At 41.9% G+C, this 12,010-nt stretch overlaps 1 protein-coding gene across 3 annotated transcripts in view; it reads left to right on the top strand.

Moving 5' to 3' along the window:
• Rab3GAP1 (RAB3 GTPase activating protein subunit 1) overlaps positions 1-11,499 on the top strand; it is a 254,447-nt gene extending 242,948 nt beyond the window's left edge. For 2 of the 3 annotated variants that reach the window (XM_089579222.1, XM_089579223.1), the window contains exons 22-24: positions 828-919; positions 3,276-3,572; positions 4,380-7,474. In XM_089579222.1, coding sequence (XP_089435348.1) covers positions 828-919; positions 3,276-3,572; positions 4,380-4,586 — 596 coding nt within the window. In that variant the 3' untranslated portion in view covers positions 4,587-7,474. Of the gene's footprint in view, positions 1-827; positions 920-3,275; positions 3,573-4,379; positions 7,475-8,213 lie in introns of those variants that run through there. The other variant, XM_089579224.1, reaches the window with a different exon arrangement.
• The last annotated feature ends 511 nt before the right edge of the window (positions 11,500-12,010 follow it).

Here is a 12,010-nt window from a genome sequence, read left to right as displayed (position 1 = left end):
GCTGTGCCTTCTTTGTCTCCAAGCACACTTCTTTCTGATTTGCTAATTAACTAGTTAGTAAAAATCAGTCTTAACAGAGTAACACAATTGAAAAATTTTCACGCAGTACCTTGTCGTGGGTACAAATGGCAATTGTGAAATTTCTAGAAAGGTGCTCTCACAATAGGAGTATTTCAGTACATTTCATAAAGTGAGTTAAATGCTAGAGTAGCATGATATTAAAGGGCTACTGACACCTAATTTTAGCTGTGTGTTTGGTGCTTTCAAATGATGCTTTAGGCATTAGAATACATGGACCACCGCATGGTATTTTCCTGTGACCACTAAATAATTTATAATTGAAGCAAAAGTCAGGTGTCTAATGTCCTTTCAGGCTGCTTGCACAGATTTTCAACTTCAGTTGCTTGAGCTTAAAAACGTCAGGTGTATGGATATAGCATGCAGCATGGAGTGTCGTAGCAGGTGCTCATGGTGAAAATTTTTTTTTTCATGATTTTTCTTGCTACTAAAAAAAAATTTTAAGGAAAGGAAATATATGTCTAGTGGTTGCTACTGAAATGTTCTACAGCAAAAATTTTCTGCTAACTGATTAATTAACACTTCTACTTCCAGTATGCCTACAGATGCCAGCAACATACTGATTTTATGCTCGAACAGTGCAACACTCTTTTGAGTGCATTGCCACAACAAGTGTGTGGGATGCTGCAGATAAAGAGTAATGATAAATGGCTAATGCAGCACTGCTGTTTTATGAGCTTTAAATTTTCTACTGCTAGCATACAGGTGAAGAAGCACCTGTAACGTTCCTTACTTTATTTTGTGCTTAGCCCACGAAGGTCCTCGTTCCTTGACAACATTCCTCGAGCAAACTGTAACGAAAGTGGCTTCACAGCTCAGAGGAAAAGAACCCAAGTATAAGGTAAGTGGCAGGCATGAGCAGTGTCAAAGATGCTTGTGTCTTCATTACTATTTTTCGATAGATTTTGTGTATCTGTATTAGGTATCGCTTTCCAGAAATGAAAGTATTGGAGTAACGGTATCAAAAATACGTGTTTAGTGTACTGTGTATTTTAGCGATACTCGATACTCTCAAAAAGAGAAGTGTGCCGCAGATTTTGAGGCTGCTGCGAGTCCGACTTTGGGCCAGTGGCACTCGCTGAGCTGGTAACACACTGAAAAAAAGGGAAGAATTGGGAAGAGATGATGTCAATGCCATTGGCCCAGTCGGTCGTCTTTCTTCCTACGTTTATTGTTTGGCAGACAAATAGCATATACTCGGTGAGAGAAGGGACAAGAAGACAGGCTCACTGTTATGATAGATCAACACCTTTTTGTGGCTATTGCAAGTTGCGGTGGCTGCTAACAGAAAAGGAAGACTTCCCTTTTCGTGCTCAGGAGTTCACAGAGTATTTGTTTGCTTTGTAAGCACGATAAACATTACGCATTCTTCCACACGCGAGTCAGTGGGGTCATCAGCGCTGGCAGCGTCAAATGCATCAGCTCACACATTCCTTTCATTTGTAGAACCAACACTACAACAAGCCTCAGTTCTCAAGATGTGCTAGTAAAACTTGAGTTTCTTAACTATATCTTGAGGATCCTCAAATCGATGTAGCTGTGCTTCACTCTTATCTGTTGATAAAAATTCAACAATCCGTTAATTAAAAGTTAAAACAAAAAAGTATAATCAGCAGAGATTAGCAGGATATACTTTACCTGATAGAAACTTCTAACCCTTTTATTCTTTGTTGTTTTCCTTCTAGCCTGTAACAAAGAATGTTAAACTTCAAATGTTTGTTAGATATAGTGCAGGGGAAATAACTGTTCGGCTTTCCCAAGCACACAGTGCTTGCACCTTTTAGTTCAGGGCAAAGGCAACCGGTAAATACTGCAGTATAAAACAATAAGCATCAGAAACATTTCAAGTTTATTCGTATGTAGTCAAGTGCTCAGAGAACATTAGCTTTAAAAAAAAATTTTGCTAGGCTGCTTATGGAAATGATCATTTCAACGTCACCTTGGCTTCATTGCAATGCTGAAGTTTCAACGAAACTAGCTGCGCCGACAGTGAAGCTTAAAGAAATTGGAGAAATCCATGCAGTCGGATTTGTTTAAACCCTTTCAAATACAGTGCACTATATCAAATGCACTGAAGATTGCAGAAACCATGGAGAAATTTCTTAACTTAGCAACTCATATTACCAGCTTTATTAATATTGGTGATTTCAGTGGTGTATCAGAGTATTGACGATACAGTATCGAGTATCTGTATGGAATCAGTTTTGGTTTGGTATCTTGTATCAGTATCAGAAATACGATTTTTGAGGGTGTTGGTATAGAATATACTTTCTTCAAGTATCAAGGCCAGCCCTGTCCTGCCATGTTTAAAAAAAAAAGGCAGAACAATGGGATGACGTACACCATCTGTCAAAAATACACTGACCTATAAGCGATTGTCCTAAGCAGTTTACAGATGTGTATAGTGCCATCGGCTTTACCTTACATCGCTATAGTGAGATGCAGATCTCATGTCAGGCAAAACTGTACACATTGCTGATCTGAATGCAGGAAGTCTTTGCCACATAACGTAGACACGCTGTAAGTAACGGTCATAATCTTGCCTACACCCTTATGTATGTACAGCACCCCTACACAAAAACGATTGTTAAACCAACCACAGGCAAAAGGTGAAACTTCGTGGTTGATAGCAGTCGATGTTCTCGGCTGGTTTTTCAGTCTTCATCGTCTGAACTAAAATCGATTATCTGTCATCATACTCGGCACCCAAAAAATATCATCTCAAGACCCAGTGAAGTCGTGAAACTGATGAAATTTACCGGAGAGCCCAGCAATCAGCGAGTCTGCCATACTTGTGAAGAAAAGTTGCTCACAGTGCTCTTCAGACCAACATCGAATTTCACCAACTAATGGCAAAAAAAAATAATAATATTAATAATAATTACATTAAAACTGAAAGTTGACTTCTTAGACTTCATTAGTTGACTCCAGTTACTATATAACTTGTGGAATATTAAATCAAAGTGTGTTGAGAGCTTTGAAAGAACATACAGTATTCGTGGGTCATGTGTAACCGACGTTAAATGGGCAAAGTAAAGAAGGAGTGAATGGCCTGGTAATCTTTAATTTACTAAAGCCCAGGCATGAAAAAGAAAAATCAAAATCATGGATTCCATGCCACAGCCAAAGTTACATGCTTTGGCAGGAAATTCCTTCCTTCAGTCTTCAAATGTTTAATATGCTGCATCCATTTTCAGGAACTTCTGAGCTTGCTGTATGAGGCCGAAGTAGCGGTAGCACGGTGTACGAGTCTCCGAAAAAAATTCTACCGTGAGGATTCGACGGATTCTTGGACCACATCACCTGAAGAAATTGGTTCACATCGCCGGCCCTCCACCACCTCCAGTCACCTCAGCAGCTCAAAAAACCAGGCGGAAACTGATGTTAATAAGTTTGTGCTGGACCTTGTTGACAATCCTGAAGTTTCCATACCTGGTGCTGGCAAAGGCAATGTTGGGAAACTGGTGGCTCAGTTGTTCGTCGATTCTCTGAAGGTAAGTTAGCATGCACCAGTCTTTCGTGTTCTGTTTTCCCAGCATTTTAGCTGTACCTTTCACTGAAACAGAAACTAGTGTTTACAAGCATTTTGATTAGCAGGTACAGGCTTGAAATCTTCTCCTCTAGATTGTCTTGGGGTGCTTTTGCCTCTTTACTGACCTTCTTATTTGATAAATACTGCCTGAAATGATGGTAGAGAAGAAGGAGCAGCTTATGACATTGGTATAAGGGCTTCTGAAATTAGAACTGTATTGAGGTATTCAGACTAGCTTATAGGTGCAAAGCAAGTACTAAGTCCATTGCACTGTAGCAGGAACGAAGGTGGATCGCTAATGCGGTCAAGTCTTGGCACCATGGTGTGATTCGTGTCTCAGGCTACCTTTTCTTACCATCATTTCATCATCCTATTGATGCTTTAAACACAGTTGAGCTACTGAATAGCCATGTAACTTCTATTGCAAGCAGTGCCAGCTTCACAATAGAATTGAAAAACCAGCTAGAATGGTAGAGGTGGCTAGCTTAACTGGGCGTGTCACTGGTTTGTGGAGCTTCCTCGCCTCCACTAGTGTATTGTGGGCTGCAGTTTTAGTCCAATAACATTACAAAAGCGTATGATTGGAATCCCTGGCGTGAGGCTATTGAGAAACAAATTGCCGTTTCGTGGGCTGAACAATTGACTGGATGCCAGAGATAACACCCGTCAGAAGTTGCCCCATTGTAGCCTGCAGGCGGTCTGTGCTTGGTTGCCTCATTCCTGCTTCACTGTTGATGCGCTGAGCGTCTTTCACTGCGCCTGCGTTCAGTTGCAGGACAGTGACGCAGCCTCAGAGGCAGAAGAGGACAGCGAATGCAAGTTCCCCAGCCCAGTGGCACGCGAGTACATCCTGCGCACCAGGCACAGCCGGCCCACACCTGCCTCCAGGCCGACCCCCCAGCGCATGTTCTGTGTCATGGCAGGGAACGACTTCCGCCTGGCAGGCGCATTCACTCATGACACAGTTTTTTACTAATGACCAGTTAAGCCTATGATGAAGTACTCACAGATTTTAACTTTTTTTTTTGTTTGTTCGGTCCTGGCCTGTTCTCAACATGTGATCATGGGCTTTGGTGGCGGCACAACTTTTCCAGTGGTTGTAATAGGCTTTGGTGGCGGTACGACTTAGCTATTGTGAAATATGTTGCTCCCTCTGAACTGCCCTCTGTTGCCTTTGAGAGCCTATATAGCACTTTAGGAAACTGTTTCGCTTGCATAATTATGGTATTGATCACATAATTTTATATTTTGTTTGTTACGAAATAATACAGACTTAAGGTATGGTAGCTGTGTTATCGTTCGTGAGGAATGGTTTACAATACATTTTTTTTAGTTTTTCATAGTAGAGTTGAATCTTTTTTTTGTAAAATGCTATTTTCATAGGTGAGGTTTTTCTTATCTGCGAGAACATTGCTGCTCTGTACATGCATGATGCAAGCAGGATGTCTCGTGCAATTATAACTGGCTTTTTACACCAGCCAACACTCTGTGTGCTCATAGAGGTACAAGTTCTTTATGTAACAACATTTTGATTAAAAAAAACTGAGGTGTCAAGGACATGGTGCCATTGTTTTCATGAGGCACAAGCCGTAAAAGAAGCTAACAGAATACCAGTGTGGTGATCACAATGGACTGCTGTGCACCCAAGCAATGTCAACTGCTATTAAGGGTGATATATGCATGCTCTCCTGCATTCCACTGCATAATTATGTCAAGGCATTAAAGTCTGGCTTTCCTAATGACTTGAACAATGTGTGTGTGCACATGCCACACTTACGCGTGCACTGCCAGTGTTCTTGGGAGACACCAGGTCAGAAGCATCTTTTGCTGCCTAACACATTAATGCAGTCTCTTTGACAAAAAAAATATATGAAAGCAGTTGCCTGCACTTTGGTGTTGACCGTGTAAAACACACCTTCTTAAATGAGTGTGTATTGCATTCAAGTCAGGCACTCATGCTGAACCTAACATTATTCAAAAATTTTTGTGCAAAACAGACGGGGGTGAGCAAAAGAACAGAGATGAAGCGCTTAATCTGTTATGCGCAAAAGTTTTTTTTTTTTCAATGATGCTTTGCTAACTGGCCCAACTGTCTGCACTATAGAACCCAACAGTTTGACAGAAATGACAGCATCAAGAAAAAAATATAATACATAAACTGGGGGAACGTTCCAATCCTTGAAATTGCTGTTCGCAGTCTTTGACCTGCTAGAACTGGAAGTTGCGTCTAAGCACCACCAGCAAGAGAGAAAGAGAAACAGAAGAATGGAAAGGCAGGGAGGTTAACTAGGCAATGCCCAGTACACTACCATACATGTGGGAAGGAGATAGAAAGGGGAGAGAAAGGCAAGAGAGGAATGGAAGATCAGTTCTGCACCTGTCCGTATGCTGTGGGGTACACAAGGTGCATGCTGAAAGTTTATAACCTTGAACTCAACCCTGACTCCTCTAGCAATTTCAGTAGTGCCTTCACAACTTTCCTGAGATGAAGGTTTTGTCCAGAACCCTAGAATCTTGGCCTCTGTAAGGGGATGAGGAACCAAGCAGCAGAGCGTTACAGCCAGGAGGACATGCTCACACTCAAAACGAGGGCAGTCACATATGTATGTGCCCAATCATCTCACTGCACTCGCAGTTCTCACCTGCTGGAGAGTCTGCCATTGGAACGAGACCAAAGTAGGCATTTGTGAACGTCGCTCTCAGTCACAGGCGACACAACACTATAGCATCGCAGCGAGGGAGGCTAGACAGTACTGGGTATATTCAGTTGAAGTAAGGGCAACAAAAGGGTCTTAATGCCCGCCACTTTCTGCATGTAATGATTTATGAAGACAGATCGGACACTCCAGCTCAGCAAATCCCTGCAGCACTGTCAGAGCTAAAGCCATGGCTTGTCCAGTCAGATTGAATCAGTGTGCCATTCGGCAGCCTGGCGTGTGCAGCCGTTCTTTGGGTTACCGGCACCTTTAGGTCCCGAAGGGCCTTGAAAGAGTTGGAGAAATATGTCTGACTGAATGACTAGTTTATTGCGCATAAGAGCAGGAGAAGAGATCAGACACTTTGAGCATACCACATACCGTGTTACCGTTACCAGAGTACCAGGAGCCTGTGCGCTGTCAGTATGCATGGGTAGATTGCCTGGAGAGTGCCAGATGGCGCCAGGTACCCAGCAGCTGTGCACATGCCTGCTGCATCGGGACCATCAGTACGTGCACACTGACGATGGGAAAGCTCTCAGTACTCCAGTAATATTAACACGATACATGGTATGCTAAAGGTGTCTGTTTATTCATTATTCATTCGGTTCCTCTAATGACACTCAGAATTAGAATAAATACGATAGGTGAGATGATATGTGCTTAGATTTACAGCAGGTTTGTGAACTTTTCCTGGCCTCGTCCCCCAGCCGCCATTTGATATTTGATATATTGTAACTTGATAGGTGAATGTAAATAAAAAAAAAAGCACAGATCGACTTTTCATGTCACACATAACTTTTATTACAGAAGTTAGACATCCTGGAGTAGCTTGTGCAGTGAATGTGTGTACGAATTGCGTCAGATGTGAAAGCAACACACCTATGTTCTGAATGTACTGGCATCCAAGGTATTGCAAATTCGGAGACCCAGTATGTTGGCAAACAAATTTTGTGCCAAAGTGCTCAGTATAAGCTCACATAGGCCCAGGCTTTAAATTTCGCAGGGCCATGCATCAGTACATTTTGACCTGGAGAGCTAGTTCCATTTTGATTGCTTTTGGCCATTCATAGACGACCTGTTTTTAATGAAGTTTGATTTTTCTCGTGTGGAGTCCACGAACTGTGCAATAAATAATAAACAACTGTACAGATTGTTACGAAGTCAATTTTAGTGCTGTTTGCCTCTAACATGACTGCAGCCAGACACAACAAAAGCATGGCACTAAATGCTTCACCGACACCCTAATGATTGGTAGCCGCTGTTTCATCATGAAGTGCATTCTCAAAACTTTGCTCTCCTATGGCCTTTCTTCCACAATAATTACTCTATAGCGTAGCTATAGCAAAAAGAGACACCTGAAGACTTTAAAACATTTTCTGTTAATCTTTAATGCCACTTACACTCCCAGTGGCAGTAAAAGCATGTCACTGCAGGTTAAACTTGCCTGGACACTCAATCCAGCTCTGGCTTAAAACCCAGCAGACAAAAAAAAAAAAGAAAGGCGAGAAGGCCATAAATACTAACTATCAACGATGTTTATAATTTACTTGTGGAAGTGTCAGCTGCTGTGCACCTCTGAATGGTAACTGGAAGAGCGCAAACGAAAGACAAGACAATTGGGCATTTACACTGTCATGCAAGATGAGTGTCAGGTGAGTGAGTGTTCCCATGGTAGCCTGTCGGGGATTGTGCTGTTGCGTTCACACTGAGCTGCCTTTAATTACTTCACATGCACACACTCTCGCCACCTGTTCCCTCTGTAGAGGCAGCGGTGGATCTAAAAAAAATTGAGCAGCTATGCACATGTGCCATGTAGCTTTCGTTATCAAATTTTAACTGTCTTGAAACATCAAACTGCGACCAAGATAATTGTGGAAGTTTTTTTTTTTTTCATCTCATTTCAGAATGCAGTGAGAATCGTCTGATGATCGCCTTGCTCATTCTATGCAAAGCATATTACCAAAGCCATCCAGAAATTTCGTGACAGTGACCAGACTTTTGCAGCACAGAACACTGCAGAAAAAGCACTAATTTGCAAAAGACAATGTTCTTTATTGATATATGCTAACAAAACTGAGGTGTGAGTGTCTTTTCAGTGAATTCCTGGGCTGTTCCATATGTCATTTGCATTAGGTGCGGTAGCTAGTTAATAACAACTGTTTTGAATCACTACAGACAGCCTTACCTCTAATGCAATGAGCGCCTGTGGGAGGGGTATGACCCGGGAAAATGGCTGTAACTCCCAACCTTATAAATATATTTGAAAGCAAGGTATGTCATATTTATTTCCTAAGTTAGATGATTCAATAACTGTGGCAAGCTTCATGTCTTCTTATAAAATGTAAATTTCAAAAAAAAGGTGGAAAACCTTTTCAAAATTCTACAGAAATTCTTTGTTCTGCACTTTCTGCAGCAGATTTTTTTGCACATGCTGCAATTTGTTAGTAAAAGACGTGACAGAAGTCTGAAGGATGTTAACGATTAATGAGAGCATGCAGTGTTGTCGCCCTGGTGAGAATGTGCAGTCCGTTATAGAGCTGTATAACTTTCTTAGCTGACATGTTTGCATGGCACCCCTCATTCAACATGAGCCAATATACTTCTCGCACTTAAACGTTTCTCACAGTGATCTTCACTGAATTGATTGAAAAGTCATCTTTCAAAATGTACTACAGTGTATGTGCCAGGAAAAATTCCTCTGGGCGTAGCCTACTAGCGTACAGTGCAATTTGCCTAGGGTTTTAACCTCCTTCAAGGTTGCCACAAGCCTAAATAAGCATAGCAAGTGACAATGAAACGCGTTGCCAGGCAAATTTGGACCAACATCAGCCAAAATCTGATGAAGCACGCTAATGACAGCTGTTGCTGTAAAGTCTGGTAGGTGCAGTAGACGTCACCGCATGGAAATAAGCATTACCACATGGAAATCTGATGTCATGTTGAAAACTAGGCAATAAGGGAACAAGCAAAAACACCATTTTGTAAAACGCTTTAGTAGATGTAAATTTCACTGGTTGCAGAGGTTTTAATTGTGTTCACGAGAAACTGCTAACTGCTTTGAGATACAGCCATGTCTTGTGATCATTCTGTGAGAACTACGAACGAGCATATTGTCTTCTGCAGGCAACAAACCACTCGGAGATTAACCAGTGTTAACAGCAGACAGCTTCTAATCAGTACACTTTTAGATATCCTATTGAACTGATAGTGAACTGATAGTCCATAGTGAACTGATACAGACGCAAAATTTCGAATGGGTACAAATGATATGATTTGTTTCGTGGACACAAGTTTCAGTCGCAAGCGTTGAGTAGAACATATGATTTTGGATGTTGTCCGAGGCACCACTCAGAATGTCCACCCACATCAAGTGATATTACGGTGCACTTGCCCCAATTACTATGACGTCTCCGAACTCGGTGGTTGTTCTCAGGAACAACCAGGATCATTTAATAAACTTTTTTTTCTGATGCATGGTGCCTAGGACAGGTTTTGAGAATTGTACTGTTATAAAAGAGCTGTGATTTGCTGACAGAGCGACTCAAAAGTGTGCACTGATATGGTTTTATGTTAATGCCATGCTTAAAATTGACTATAGTTCCAAAGTTTTTTGGCTGCCAATGAGTGAGGTGCGTTTCCAGATTCAGCGCAGAGGATCATGGAAAAGTCGTCTGTTACCGCTACTTCTGGTTCCAAATTTCTCCCCCTGCTCGCTTCCTTCACAGCAGTCGCTGTGTTAATTCGCTTCTTACACTAATTTATTTGTGCTGCAATACCATTGATCGTATTGCATCGTCGCAAGACCAACGTGACGTCGACTCTGCTCTGCTTCATAGTGTGCTTTCGCACAAAATGCAACCAAAATAATGTAAATGATCGCAGGCTTTCTATGCGTATGCAATGCGATGTGTTGAGACGTGCTGTACGCACAGTATGGATAGTTTGCTAGCCCACTGGCAGCTTTTACATACTGTGAGGAAAATACATCTATTGTCTGCTAAATTGCGCACGTTTCAGCCCTTAGTTACCTTCGTAGTGCGGCAAAAAAAATATATAATGACCGGCGCATTAACCTACTTCAAACGCACATGCAACCAACTGCCGTGCATACGCAGAACAGCCAGCCTACGCTGGCATATTATAACCACGGCAAAACACTTACCTTTCATTACTGTCAATTTCTGCGCTCAGGACGCGTTCATATGCAGCACACACTGATCTTACGGTGGTGCTGTGCAATAAGCGATGCCACAGCACAAATAAATGAGTGAATAAACAATGCATGCATGCACGGCAACTGCAATGCAAAAGGCAGTGTGTAGCAGAAATTTGGACCCGGAAGTAGCTGGCAGACTATTTTTCCATGGTCCTTTGCGTTCACTTCAGGAATGCACCTCACCTATTATGAATGCCAGGTATAAGTAACCTGCCTTTAGCAAAGCATTGAAATTGCTTTGTTATGGAAATGTATTGTGGAGATTGCTTCTTCCACAACAAGCCTGGTAAAGAAATCTCATACCGAGAATTACAGTTGCAACAGAGGTTGTGTGTTCTTCCTCCATTGTGCAGAAACCTTCATGTCCTAGATGCAACTATGTGAACTTAACAGGTTTTTGGTTGTGGATGTACTAACATTTTACTGATCATTAAAAGTATTGAAGTTTTAAGATGAGTTCAGTCGCTTCAGCAGAGGTCACTTCATTCCATGTTTGCACAAATTTGGAACTTGTAATGACCAAAGGCACTTGTACAAAGGCACACACTTGTGGGCACTGGCAAATTCAGGCTGAAATTCTGTTAATGGTCATGGAAGCATCAACTTCCTTTACAATTTCATCCTATACTATCTGCATACATTCTGCCTCCAGGACATCGCTCACAATGTTAGCGTGAATGCAAACCCAGTAAGAAAATTAAATAATGTTCAGTGGTAACTAACAACAGCATTTGAATTAGTGTCCTGCATATGAAATGTCATGTCAGAGAAAGCTGTCCTGTCATATAAGTGTGAGAAATAAATTTCTGAACAGGCCTGTTAAAAGAAAGCTGAAGAGTCAGTCTAATTAGAAAAGCATAGGGAGTTCGGATGTATGGACCATGTAATCTAGAAAAGTCAAATTTTTTTTGTCCATTCCATTTCTAGGAGTGAAGAAATTGCCAATTAAAATTGTGCTGATGCTCCGCCCTCCACTGCACTTTGCACACAAAGAAGGCAGCATGCAAAAAAGCAAAAATTGCTGGCTGATGCCACTTTGAAGTTTCTCATTTCCACGTCGCCACTAGACCTGCCTGCTTCCCTACATCTGCCATGAAACGCAGCCCGGGATAAACTACAACTGGCTCAATTTTCCTTGTTTCCACACAAACCTTACAAAGGTGTGTCAGCACAGTATAAGAGTGCAAATGGGGCAAGGATGACTAAAATAGCGAGCTCCTCATGCCAGTGTTCTGTGCAGCATGCAACTGTGCGAACACTAGCAGCCGCAACAATGCAGTCTTTCACTACTGCCTGGGAGAAAGCCTAGCAGCGCAGCGGGCAGCTGCTGTGAAAAGAGACACTTTCAAGCCCTAGAGAACAGCAGCGCTTAGATCAGACAGCTTCCATGGAAATAACTACCATCAGAGCTTGTCTATAGACCTTTCCATCAGGTACAGTCTTTGTCAAAAGTAACCAGGCTGCATGGTTTGCTTGTAGCTTGTA

The sequence above is a fragment of the Amblyomma mixtum genome, chromosome 3 (genome assembly GCF_055824585.1).
Source record: "Amblyomma mixtum isolate Tamu chromosome 3, ASM5582458v1, whole genome shotgun sequence".
NCBI classification, from domain to species: Eukaryota; Metazoa; Arthropoda; class Arachnida; order Ixodida; family Ixodidae; genus Amblyomma; species Amblyomma mixtum.
Note: the sequence above shows the minus strand (reverse complement) of the source record. Positions and strands in the feature narration are given on the sequence as shown.